At 38.9% G+C, this 13,779-nt stretch overlaps 1 protein-coding gene across 6 annotated transcripts in view; it reads right to left on the reverse strand.

The window, feature by feature from the left end:
* CDK7 (cyclin dependent kinase 7) overlaps nucleotides 1-10,376 on the reverse strand; it is a 37,767-nt gene extending 27,391 nt beyond the window's left edge. For 2 of the 6 annotated variants that reach the window (XM_032849171.1, XM_032849159.1), the window contains exons 1-5: nucleotides 10,192-10,376; nucleotides 9,781-9,840; nucleotides 3,842-3,875; nucleotides 2,853-2,920; nucleotides 1,163-1,231 (exon numbers count right to left, since the gene is read on the reverse strand). In XM_032849171.1, the coding sequence (XP_032705062.1) occupies nucleotides 1,163-1,231; nucleotides 2,853-2,920; nucleotides 3,842-3,875; nucleotides 9,781-9,840; nucleotides 10,192-10,257 (297 nt within the window). In that variant the 5' untranslated portion in view covers nucleotides 10,258-10,376. Of the gene's footprint in view, nucleotides 1-1,162; nucleotides 1,232-2,852; nucleotides 2,921-3,841; nucleotides 3,876-9,780; nucleotides 9,841-10,191 lie in introns of those variants that run through there. The other 4 variants (XM_032849190.1, XM_032849181.1, XM_032849206.1 and 1 more) reach the window with 4 other exon arrangements.
* Nucleotides 10,377-13,779: the final 3,403 nt, after the last annotated feature.

Below are 13,779 nucleotides of genomic sequence, written 5' to 3' on the forward strand. Positions count from 1 at the left end.
AAAAAAAAAAGAAGTCAGAGTTAGGCAAAATATGCCCTTTTAAGTGCATAGTGCCAGGTGTTTAACAAAGACATCCAGTTATGTAACCACTACCAAAATCAAGATAAAGTTCTTTAACTCCCACCCCCACCCTAATCGCCTCAGGCCCCTCTATACCTAATACTTTCCTCTACTCCCAACCCTGGCCACCACTGACCTGATCTGTTTCTTTAGTTTTGCCTTTTCCAGAATGTCATATAAGTGGAATTATGCAATATATAGCATTTTGAACTTGAGTTCTTTCATTTAGCATAATACATCTGAGATTCCTCTATACTTTATACATATGAACAGTTCATTACTTTTTATCCCCAAACAGCATTCCATTTTACAGCTATGCCACAGTTTGTTTATATATTCACTAGAAAAGGTATTTGGATTGTTTCCAGTTTCGGCAATAATGAAAAAAGCTGGACATCTGTGTACCAAATGATTTCTGTGTAGACATATTTTGGTGTCTCTTACACAAATATCTAGCAGTGGTATTGCCAGATCATTCTTTAGCTGTGTATTTAATGTTTTTTGTATTCTCACCAGCAGTGTATGAGAATTTTAGTTGTTCAACATCCCTGGATTGTCAGCTTTTTGATTTTGTTTTGTTTTTTCAAAGATCTTATTTATTTATTTGACAGAAAGAGAAATCATAAGGAGGCAGAGAGGCAGGCAGAGAGAGAGGGGGAAGAAGGCTCCCTGCTGAGCAGAGCCCAATGCAGGGCTCCATCCCAGGACCCTGAGACCATGACCTGAACTGAAGGCAGAGGCTTCACCCACTGAGCCACCCGGGCGTCCCTGGATTGTCAGTTTCTGAGATTCAGTTAGTATTAAGGAAAAGCCCAAGATCTTATATTCTCAAAAGTAAAATAAAAAACTTGGGTTTCAAAAGGAGGATATTCTGCGATAATATGGAAAAGGAACTCTAAATTCTCAAAGGCCTAATATTAATTTCTCTAAAAGTAATGTCAATAAGGTATAGGGAACTTGGTAGACAGAAATGCTCTGAAATCCAAATCTCTGTATGTAACACTGGGAATATGGCTAAATGACTCAGAAGAAAAAAGCAAATAAATAAGGTTCTCTTCTGATAAAAAGAGAAAAGAAAGTCCTCTAGGAATCTTAATCTTACCTCTAGATCAGTTTCCATAAAATCAAAGACAAGACTAATATTAGATTTATGTCCAAAAGCATCAAGGAGCTGCAAAGCAAAATTAAAAAATAAATAAGTAAATAAAAATGTGATTTTCCATATAATATTTGAAAAGATTATACCAACTAAAGTAATTCTTAAAATTTAAACAAGTATCTGGACTGCTGACAATTCCCAACTAAATCTGAATTATCTTATTAAATTTGACATTTATCCTTTATATTGCTAGGAATTAGTAATTTGAGTCACAAAAATACTAAACTTTGTATTTTTTAAAAGATCTTATTTATTTGAGAGAGAGAGACAGAGAGCATGCACAAGCAGGGGGAGGGGCGGAGGGAGAGAGCGAAGCTGACTCCTCGCTGAGCCAGGAGCCTAATGCTGGGCTCAATCCCAGGACTCAAAGATCATGACCTTAGCCAAAGTCAGACACCTAACCAACTGAGCAAGTAGTTGTGCCTAAACCTTAGTATTTTTAAAAAGTCACTAAATACTTAAGCTTTCCTCCAAAATTTTGAGAGTTATAGTTAAGAAATAAATTAATGAAAACTTCACCTCAGTCTGCAATTCGGTGCTCAGTATTTAAGAAAATCCTATAAATAGAAGTGGTAGCTATCATTCCTTATATGCACCCTCTATGCCAGGCTCTATTTCCAGGTACTTCACATGCAATCAATCAATGAACTAGTCTTACTACAACTCTTGGAGGTGGAGTATGACACCGAGTTACAGGGGAGCTTCCTCAAGGTCTTATATATGCTAGGGCTCTCGAGGCTTCAAAATGATTTTTTTTTTTTTAAGATTTTATTTATTTATTTGACAGACAGAGATCACAAGTAGGCAGAGAGGCAGGCAGAGAGAGAGGGAAGCAGGCTCCCTGATGAGCAGAGAGCCCGATGCGGGACTCGATCCCAGGACCCTGAGATCATGACCTGAGCCGAAGGCAGCGGCCCAACCCACTGAGCCACCCAGGCGCCCTCAAAATGATTTTTTCACAAAATTAGGCCATATGCCCATATTAAACTTATTCCATCAGTTGTAGAGTTTCAAAGACAATGCCTACAGATGCCTGGGTGGCTCAGTCAGTTAAGTGTCTGCCTTTGGATCCTGGGATGGAGTTCCTGGCTTAGCGGGGAGTGTGCTTCTCCCTCTGCCTCTGCCCACCCCCCACCGCCCCCCGTTTGTGCTCACGCTTTGAGTGTGGCGCGCTCTCTCTCTCTCTCTCTCTCTCATGTTGTCAAAATAAAGAAATAAAATCTTAGGGGCACCTGGGTGGCTCAGTGGGTTAAAGCCTCTGCGCCTCTGCCTTCAGCTCAGGTCATGATCCCAGGGTCCTGGGATCGAGCCCCACATTGGGCTCTCTGCTCAGAGGGAAGCCTGCTTCCTCCTCTCTCTCTGCCTGCCTCTCTGCCTACTTGTGATCTCTCTCTGTCAAATAAATAAATAAAATTTAAAAAAAAAAGAAATAAAATCTTAAAATTTTTTTAAAAACAAAGACACTGCCTATAGAATCAATTAGAACAGAAAATACCTATCAGCCTGATAAATTTTTAAGCTTTTTTACAAGGTTCACCTAAAGCAATTCATCTTGCTGAGCCTTCAATCAACAACTACCACATTCAGAAATGACAGGGTCCCAAATCCCAGAAACAATTTAAATCATACTCACACCAATTATATTTGGATGACTTAGCTCCTGTAATAATTTTATTTCTCTTAAGGCTGTTCTATTTATACCTATATGAAAAGGCAAAGCAAAATGTGAAAAATAACTCTGACATCTCAAATCTTAAAAACATATTTTTTTGGGATAGGTTAGTCTTTCAGGAAATAGCAGTGAATATCCTACAGAAAAATAAGGGCCATTTTGACAGTTTTTTTGACATCTGATTTTATTTTATATTACTTTATTTTTAAAATAGCTTAAAATCACTATGATAAATGGTGAAAAAAAGTATTCACTTTGTAGCATATCCCTTGAGAAGACTGCTGGAATAACAATGTGACAGTGTGTAACATTAAAGCAATAAATAAGTCAACAGCTTCCTCTTTCTTGCATTATGAATATTAGGAACAGATTCTTGATGCTAACAGCAAAATAGTGGTAAGACTATTATCATTCCCAATACAAAGGACAGAACTCAAAATTAAAAACAAGATCTGGTACTATCTGTTAAATAGAAGATGGATCCTTTTTATAAAAACTAGTTCTTGATGACTAAATAAGACTTAACATGCTAGCACACAAAGCTATGGAGGAAAGGTAAAAACATGTTTTCTTCCATTCACCTATCTCAGTGTGAGCTTTCCGTACTTCCATGAGGTTGTATCCTGAATTTTCAAAGTGATCAATTCAGAGGAAAAAAAAAAAAGAGTGCTTGCAACAATACCTTAAAGAATGATGAAGACAGCAAGACAAGCAAGCCACTGATAACCTTGTTGCCTTACATTTACTCAGATGACTTGGTTATAGGGCTCTTAATATCCAAATGGTGGATATCACAAACATCCTGTCTCTATCCTGATTCTCTATGCTGAGTTTACTCTTCTAGCACCCTGCAATAACCCTATCTAAACCACTCAACACTGATACGTTGCTAACTTCCTTAGTGAGAATAAAACCTTTTCCTGTTCTGTCAGATTATATTGAGTACTCACCATCTTTAGCTTCTGATCTATGTCCAAGTTTAATCTGGTAGGGGGGGAAAAACCCAAACACATTAAAAATGTGTTATTTAGACTTACTGCATAACATATAAACACTTCAGAAACTTAGCCACAACAAAAATATGTAGCAACTTATATGTGGCCAGTAAGCAAGAATAGAGTGGGAAATCATGAATCTGAAAGGCAAAATACAATATAAGAAAGGACCAAGTACCTATCATGCCTTGCCCCTTAAGTTTTTGAGTTACATTCAAGTAATGGAATTAAGAAAATAAATGTCTCCTTTATCTCTGCAAGATTAAATGTGGAAAAGTTACTGAGGGCATACTGACTAATAAACAAGAACAACAAAAATCACTTCAAGTTGGCCTACTTGGGAGGAAACATATGACATACAAACATAAAATAACATGTTTAATATGTCCAATAACATGTTCTTAGGGAACACATTTTCCCAAGAAAAATTACAAATTATGATGGATACAAAAAAATGGTTAAACTGTTGTTACCATTAATACACATAACAAAACAAAAAAAGCAAAAAAAAATTGCATTGATAGGTTTAGGCTTACACCAGTCTCTTACTCACTGCTTTATACAATGACTACATGTAATTAAAAAAAAAAAAAAAAAAAAGCCCAAAACAATTACTTCTGGAAAAACACAGCTATTCTACCTTTAAAAATATCCCCCAATGGGACGCCTGGGTGGCTCAGTTGGTTAAGCATCTGCCTTCGGCTCAGGTCATGATCCCAGCGTCCTGGGATCGAGTCCCATATCAGGCTCCTTGCTCGGCGGGGAGCCTGCTTCTCCCTCTGCCTCTACCTGCCATTCTGTCTGCCTGTGCTCGTTCTCTTTCCCTCTCTCTGATAAATAAATAAAATCTTTAAAAAAAAAAAAATCCCCCAGCTAAATGCAAAATGGTGCACCCACTGTGGAAAACGGTATGGAGGTTCCTCAAAAAACTAAAAATATAATTACCATATGATTCAGTAATTCCCCTACTGGGCATTTACCCAAAGAATACAAAAACACTAATTCAAAAGCTATATGCACCTCTATGTTTACTGCAGCCTTATTAACAAAAGCAAACAGAATATTAAAATAGAGTATTACTCAGCCACAAAAAAGAACGAAATCTTGCCATTTGCGACAACATGGATGGATCTAGAGGTATAACATTAAGTGAAATAAGAGAAAGACAATACCCTATGATTTCATTCATATGTGGAAATTAAGAAATGAAACAAACTAACAAAGAAGAAAGAGACAACCAAGAAACCATTAACTAGAGAGAACAGGTGGCTATCAGAGGGGAGGTGGGGGGAGGTTGGGGGAAATAGCTGAAGAGGATTAAGACTACACATCATGATGAGCACTAATATATAGACTTGCTGAATTACTGTATTGTACACCTGAAACCAATGTAACACATCATGTTAGGTATGCTAGAAATAAAATTTAAAAAATAAGATTCTTGGTAATGATAAAAATAGATTAAAAGATGTAAATGTATAAATATATGTATCTTCCAACTGTATACTACAAACGCAACTTTTTACTTAAAGGTAAACTACTATAGCACTAAAAAATATAGGGCACTCAGCAATAAATCTAACAAAAGATGTGCAAAGCTTTCCAAAACTACGTAATAAAATGATATAAAAACATGCTTAAAATGAGACCAAAATAAACACACTCATGGATAGCAAGACTCAGTAATCATATATACGTCAATTTTAAGTTCAATGCAATCAAATCTAAAGCTCAACAGCATTTTTTAAAGAACACTGACAAACTGATTCTAAACTTTACATGGAAAAGGATCGAAGAACAATTTTAAAAATTTTTACATTTTGTAAACAAAATAAAAATACATTGGTTTCAGGAAGCCATCTACTTCATTACCCAGATTAAACAACTATCAATATTTTACCCCACTTACTTCATTATTCATCCTCCCTTTTCTGCTGAATAAAATGTTTTATAACCTCAGATTTCATGTCATTTCATCCCCATGTATTTAAGTAGGCATCTCTAAAACATGGACATTTTCTTACATATTCAATATGCCATCCTCATACTTTTTTTTTTTTTTTTAAGATTTTATTTATTTGACACAGAGAAAGAGATCACAAGTAGGCAGAGAGGCAAGCAGAGGGGGAGGGGGAAGCAGGCTCCCCGCTGAGCAGAGAGCCCAATGCGGGCCTCAATCCCAGGACCCTGAGATCATGACCTGAGCTGAAGGCAGAGGCTTAACCCACTGAGCCACCCAGGCACCCATATTTTTTTTTTAATTGTTTTTTTTTTTAATTTAAATTTATTTGTGAGAGAGACAGTGAGAGAGAGCATGAGAGGGGAGAAGCAGACTCCCTGTGGAGCTGAGAGCCCCATGTGGGACTCGATGCCAGGACTCCAGGATCATGACCTGAGCCGAAGGCAGTTGCTTAACCAACTGAGCCATCCAGGTGCCCTGCCATTTTCATACTTAACAAAATTAATAATAATGCCATAGCAGTATGTAATACCTAGTTCATATAGAATTCTCTTGATTGTTTGAAATTTCCCAAGTGGCAGATAAAGTAGCCAAGATAATTTTGAAGAAAAACAGGTATGTTTAACTTATCAGATTTCAAGGGTTTTGAAAGACAGTAGTAATTAAATACACTATAGCATCTGAGCAGGGATGGAAAAAATCAACCAACGGAAAAAAAAAATAGTGTGCCCTGAAATGTATCCAAGTATACACTGGAACTCACATTACAACTGAAGGCAAACTTGGCATTACAACCCACCAGGAAAAGGACAGACGATCTGTAATGCTGGGACGGCAAGAAAAAAAATACTGGATCACCCTATTACACAAAATAGAAAAATTAATTCCTGATAAAATAAAGACCTAAATGTGAACAGCAATGCTTTAAAATTTTTAGAAAATAGAACCCTTCGGGGCCCCTGGGTGGCTCAGTGGGTTAAAGCCTCTGCTTTCGGCTCAGGTCATGATCCCAGGGTCCTGGGATCGAGCCCCGCATCGGGCTCTCTGCTCAGCGAGGAGCCTGCTTTCCTTCCTCTCTCTCTGCCTGCCTCTCTGCCTACCTGTGATCTCAGTCAAATAAATTAAAAAAAAAATTAAAAAAAAAAAAAAAGAAAGAAAGAAAGAAAATAGAACCCTTCATAACGGCAAGCAGATAAAAAGGAAACCCATAAAGAAAAAAAAATGGATAAACTCAACCAGAACAGAACTATACATTTCTGTGCCCCAGAAGACACCATATATGAACAAAGTCTAGCCAAAGACTAGGAGAGGATACCTGCACTGCAAATTTCTGACAAAGGATCAATGTTCAGAATATAATAAAGAATTCCACTAATCCATAAGAAGAAAAAAATTTAAGCACCCTAACAGAAAAACGTAGAAAAAAAGTCTACAAAGCCAATAAATCTAAGAAAAGATGATCAATCTAACTGGTATTCAGAGGAATATTAATTGAAACAATCATATACCAATTTTGATCCAGGTAATTGAAAGATGTTGTAAAATCTGACAATACAAACATGGTAAGAATGTGGAGGGAGGTTAAACTGGTCCAACCACTTTGAAGAGCAATCTGACAATATGTGGTGAGGGTGATGCTATATATGCCCTAAAACAGCAACAATTCACAGATGGTTTCAAATATGGATATATTCTCTAAAGAAACTGACATGAATAAGCATCTCTGTAGGACTATACTAAGGGAAAACATAAAAAAAAAACAACAAAATAGACTAAGTGTACATCAACAAGATTTTGACAGGCAAATTTAAGTGTAATTATATGATGGAATCTAATCATCAATGATCAGAACTAAACCGTATCTACATGTATCCATGTAGAAGATTTCAGCAATAATGCTGATTCAGGGGGCGCCTGGGTGGCTCAGTGGATTGAACCTCTGCCTTCGGCTCTGGTCATGATCTCAGGGTCCTGGGATGGAGCCCCACGACAGGCTCTCTGCTCAGCGGGGAGCATGCTTCCCCCTTCTCTGCCTGCTGCTCTGACTACTTGTGATCTCTCTGTCAAATAAATAAAGAAAATCTTTAAAAAAAAATAATGTTGAGGGGCACCTGGGTGGCTCAGTGGGTTAAAGCCTCTGCCTTGGGCTCACATCAGGATCCCAGGGTGGTGGATGGAGCCCCGCATCAGGCTCTCTGCTCAGCGGGGACCCTGCTTCTTCCTCTCTCTCTGTCTACTTGTGATCTCTGTCAAATAAATAAATAAAATCTTTAAAAAAAATAATAAAAAAATTAATGTTGATTCAGAAAGACAAACTGGAAAAGAATATTTACGTATGTGGGGGTGGATGGGCAGCCAGCCAAGCATTGAGAGAAATAATCTCGAAGGCCACCAATAGAGGATTGGTTAAATAAATGGGGAATCATAAATTGAGTATGATCTTTTTAAAAAGATGAGGTAGACATCAATGATAATTTATTTTTTATAAATTTCAAAAGAAATGAAATATTCCACTTACCTCTAAACATACTTTTTTTTAATTTTAAAGATTTTATTTATTTGACAAAGAGAGATCACTAGTAGGCTGAGCAGCAGGCAGAGAGAGAGGGGGAAGCAGGCTCTCTATTGAGCAGGGAGCCAGATGTAAGGCTTGATCCCAGGACCCTGAGACAATGGCCCAAGTGGAAGGCAGACACTTAACCCACTGAGCCACCCAGGCACCCTATCCCTCTAAACACAGTTTAAAATTCCAAGATACGATAGGTGAAAAAATACAGGAAATTTATTTTTTGTAAAATTAAACGTGTTAGTAAATAAACAAGTGTAAAACTTTATAGCAGAAAGACTAGATAATGTCTAAAATGAGGCTTCAAAGGAGTTAGGAATTTTGAAGGAGAAAACAGATTCAAATGGCAACAGGAACAATAAGGAGGTAAGGACACGTGGGTGGCTCACTAGGTTAAGCCTCTGCCTTCAATTCAGGTCGTTATCCCAAGGTCCTAGAATGGATCCCCATGTGGTGCTCCCTGCTCCTGGAGGAGCCTGCTTCCCCCGCTGCATGCTGCTTCCCTGTGTGCGCTCTTTGTCCCCCTTTCTCTGACAAATAAATAAAGAAATAAAATCATAAATGAATAAATGAATGAATGAATGAATGAATGGAGGAGGTGGTCACCTACCCCACCAAGAGAACTTGAGGTACGACAAAAACCTCTGAGAGGATTGCTGACTTCAGCAGCACAGGAAAGAACAAGCAACCTGGCAGCGAAACACCTGGATTTAAATGCTAGTTTTAGCCATTAGTATCTGTGTCATTTTGACAATTACTCAATCTCTCTTAGTCTCAGGTATCTCAAGTGTAAAATAAGGATATCTTCCCTACTTCATTTGCCTATATGGAGGGCTAAATGAAAAGAAAGTAAATGAAGATGCCTGACTTGTAAAAAATTAGCTACATACGACCCAAGTTTCGTGAATGAATGCAAGTAAAAAAGTTACTAAATTCATTTTTTTTTAAAGGCACATCAATGTTAATGCTCATGAAAGCCTTTCAAGGAAAATCTGTACACAGAAAATGCAGAGGATACACATGACGAATGCAGGTGTGGCAGAAAACGTGACCTGGGAAGATCACGGCATTAAACAGCTCTGAGGAACCAGCAGATGGGTACTTGCTCCCCTTGCCTACGTCTGAAGTTATAAAGCAAACATAATATATAGCTTCCTCCTCATTTCCATTCTAATTAATGGAACAACAAAACTAATTCAACCCGAGTTCCATCCTAGAACACAGACATTAATAAACTCCGTTTTCTCTGAAAATGACATAAATATCTCATTAGCAGAGCACGGTCAAGAGTCGTACAAAGCCCAGGCATCAGCTCCTACATACAGATATCTTCAGAGACTGAAGGAAAAATAACAGACAGTAACTCACTTTCTTAATGGCGACAATTTGGTTGGTGTTCTTGTCTCTGGCCTTGTAAACCGTGGCAAACTAGAGAGAAAAACAGAAATAATCTAAGTTTGTGGGAGCTTTTTTGTTTGCCTTTTTACTTCTTCAGATCTGGAGAAGCAAAGACCTCGGGGTTCTTGGAGCGGATTCGCGGCGGCGTGGAACGTGGTGAGGCAGGCCACCTCCCGTTCCAGTCTATCCCTCAGAAAGGACAGAGCCGCTTAGGGGCTCCCCTCCAGGGTACACACAGGGGCAGCAGGTGCGTCTGGGCAGTCTCGTCCAAAAAGGAGTAGCCAGGTTAGTCCTCTCAACGCCACCAGAGAATCTGTGAGGGTGTGAGGCGGCCTGGCGTTCTCCGTTCAGAGCCCTGCGAATCCCATCCGAGAGCCTCACCTGTCCCTCCCCGAGGAAGTCCAGTTTCTCATAACGCTTTGCTCGCGACTTCACGTCCACCGCCATTCGTCTCACGAAACTCGGCTCCAACTGAAAGGGGCGAGCTTCCGCGACACCAGGAATTTAAAGCTACCTAAATACCTCCAACAGCCACTTCCGTTGAGTGAGATCCTGCGCTTTATTAGCTCCGCCCCACTTCCGGTTTGGGCTTGGGTGCTGCCGAGTTAAGTCCAGCTAGAGCCCGCCCTACGGAAGCTGCGCGGGGCCTAGTTCGTTGGTTTTTCTGCGCCGTCCCCGCCCTGTCACGCCGTAGTCTGTTGGTGCCGGAAGCGGTGTGTGTTAGCGGTTGACTATGTCACCCTGTTACCGTTTTAACATAGATATTCCCTTCAGTATGGGGGACAGGTCAGCGTTCTGATATAATGTTCTGAGTTCGGGATTTTAATAGGTGTGTGTGAGTGTGGAAGACTTGACCTAATCGCTGATCTCGCTGTCTGGTTCTTGCTCAAGGGCGTCCGTCGCGATGGTTGCTATGGACGCTTAGCGTCGCAATCGCCGGTTACTTAGAAGAGAGCCCAGTTCTTCAGGGCTGGTCAAAACGCTTTCTCAATTCAGTCCTTTGTGAAGGACTCCCGGGAAACAAAATCCAAGTCAACTGAAGAATTCCGTGCCGTGGAACAGAATTCTGGCCGTCAGTTCTCTACTATATAAAATGGTAATAATAAGCTACATCGTAACTGGTTGTGACGACTAAAAAAAACACCCAGAAAGTTAAGACGTTGTAAGTGCTCAATTAAGTGTTAATTTTGAGCAGTACTCAACTTTCTCATAAGTTTTCATGCATATTAACACGTTACACACATAACTCACTGACTTATCGAATGTATATTGAGCACTTACTATGTGCCCGGCTCCGTTGCAGACTGAGAAATCGGCAGGGAAAAAGACAAAGATCCATGCTTTCCAACGGAAAGAAATAAAATACGTTATGATACATACTATTAAGTGCTACAGCGATTATAAAGTAGGGAAAGGGGATAAGGTAGGACTTCAAAACAGAGTGTTAAAAGACATCACTGAAAGGCCACTGCAAAAAAAAATCATTATATATATATATATATGCCATTGTAGTTTTCAGCAAAGTGGTATGATCTGACAATGTTTTAGAAAGTTCACTATGGCTGTTTTTAGAGACCACAATATAGATTTAGAGAGCAAAAAAAGGAAGCTCAGTGAAAGAATTGTTGCAGTTATCCAGATAGCTATGTAAGATTTGGCTTCTAGCCAATAGGATTTGCTGACAGACTGCATATGGGTTGTAGAGGAAAAAACTGGTAATTCTAAGGTTTTGAGCTGAAGCATTTCATGTTTCTAAGAGATAACAATATTCATTTGTGGTGAAGAAGGCAGCAGAATACTAAGGTTCATAGTTTAGTCAAGGTAATACAGAGTAAAGATTGAATTCTTGCTCTAGATCTAGACTAATTGCTTTTGAATGCTAGCCTCACAAGTATTCAGTCACTAGATTTATTACTTGGGCAAAATATTTAATGTTTTTATTCCTAGTTTCCTCATTTGTAATAGGACTACTCATTGGGTTGCTGCAAGGCTGAAATGTTTTACATTTCCAAAACTCTTAGAAAACTGACAGTTCTGTTCCTTAGCTATCACATAACTATTACTGGTCACCTTCCAGCTCTTTGTCACTGGGTTTTTATTGAGTTCTGTTACATTCGTAGGCAAAATTCTCATACATTTCACAAAATGCCATCCTTTTACCATTTATCTCTTGCGTCAAGATATACCTAATGATACATGGTATCATAGAACTCAGTTTGAAGTTGCTTCCGAAAGTTATCACTTTAACAGTAAACTAACTTCACTTGTAGCAGGAATAAGCTAAATAGTGAGCTAAATGTCATGGTACACTTGTGAGGCTAGAAGTTCTAAAGTGTATCATGGCATATGAATTGATAATCACTGCATTATACTATGCTGCTAAGTAAATTCCTATGTGGGGACATTTTAAGTACGGTAAAAAAGGCAGTTATTTAGGTAAAAGTCTCAGTTCAGTAGGTCACTGTATGTATAAAATGCCATTCAGCATCTGTAAAGCGTTATCCAGTTTACAAAGCACTTGCAGGTATTAGCAACAGCTAGCTTTCAAGATGGCCCCAATGAAGTCTTTCCTTTTGATATCAATGTACTTATGTAGTTTATTCCCACAGTGAAACAGACTGTTCTGTGTGACCTGTAGAATATGTCAGAATTGAGTTCATCTAACTTTTAAGTAGATCATAAAAGGCATTGCTTCTTCTGCTTTGCATGCTTAGATCATGTACTCTGGGTGAAGTCAGGCTTCATGTAAGAGTTCAATCAGGTAGCCCTGTGAAGAGGTCTACATGGGGAAGAACTGGGACCTCCGGCCAACAGCCATCATCAACTTGGCAGTCATATGAGTGAGTCACCCTGGAGGTAAATCATCTAGCTCCAGTCAAGCCTTCAATAATTGCCACCCCAGCCTGAAAGACATGGAGAGCTGTCCAGCCAAACTGTTCCAGAAATCCATACCCAGAGAAAAAAAATGACCTGTTAAGTGATTATTGTTTTTAGCCATATTTTGAGTTTTGAGTCATTAAGTTTTGATTTGCTACAAAGTAAAACACCATAGGGACACCGGGATGGTTCAGTCAGTTAAGTGTTTGCCTTCCGCTCAGGACATGATCCTAGGATCCGGAGCCACATCAGTCTCCTTCCTCAGTGGGAAGCGTGCTTCTCCCTCTGCCTCTGCCTGCCACTCCCCTGCTTGTGCTCTGACAAATAAAAGTGGGGAAAAAAAGTAATACACAATGCACTAATGGATCCTGTCATATTGTATAGCATTAGGGAGGAAATCTGAAGCTTGAACAAATTCAGCAATTTGTGGATGGTTATATATATTTATGTGCTCATCTCCTAAATGAAAATACAGGCTATTTATTTAAAGCTAAGCCAGAATTCCTTCTATACCATCCTCTTTGGGAGCTGACCCTATGACACCAATTCCCACTGAACATGCCTTTTTGCCATACTTGTGCTCATAAATTCTGTAAAAGTGATAAATTTTTTCCATTGTGACATTCATGGCTGGAGCTATAGTAAAGATGGCCTTCAGACAGTTCTAGTATGGGGCTTCTGACTGCTGGCCCACAGAATCACAGAAATCACTCTTCATGATCTGAACCAACTCTGTTTCGGAAAGCAAAAAAAAAGACCTTGGTTTCCTGTAACTTAAATGTAAAAATAAGGGAAAAAAAGAGAATAGGGCTGACTTTAAAGAATATTTTCCAAGTAAGTTTTTAAATAACAGAAAAATCATCAATCACATTGTTTTTCTGAGTCACCAGAACAGCTTATTTCTGGTACCAAACACCTATCTCATATTCAACTTGGGCAACATTTATACTGGTCACAACAGAGAACTCATAGGAGAAGCAGATAAACTATGGAATAGCAAAAAGACAAAACAAAAACAAAAACAAACAAAAAAAAAAAAACAAAGCTTAGTCTACAGGCAAATGAGCAATACTCAACAACAATTTGACTCTA

The sequence above is a fragment of the Lontra canadensis genome, unplaced genomic scaffold (assembly GCF_010015895.1).
Source record: "Lontra canadensis isolate GAN:19392208 unplaced genomic scaffold, GSC_riverotter_1.0 scaffold4, whole genome shotgun sequence".
Classification (NCBI taxonomy): domain Eukaryota; kingdom Metazoa; phylum Chordata; class Mammalia; order Carnivora; family Mustelidae; genus Lontra; species Lontra canadensis.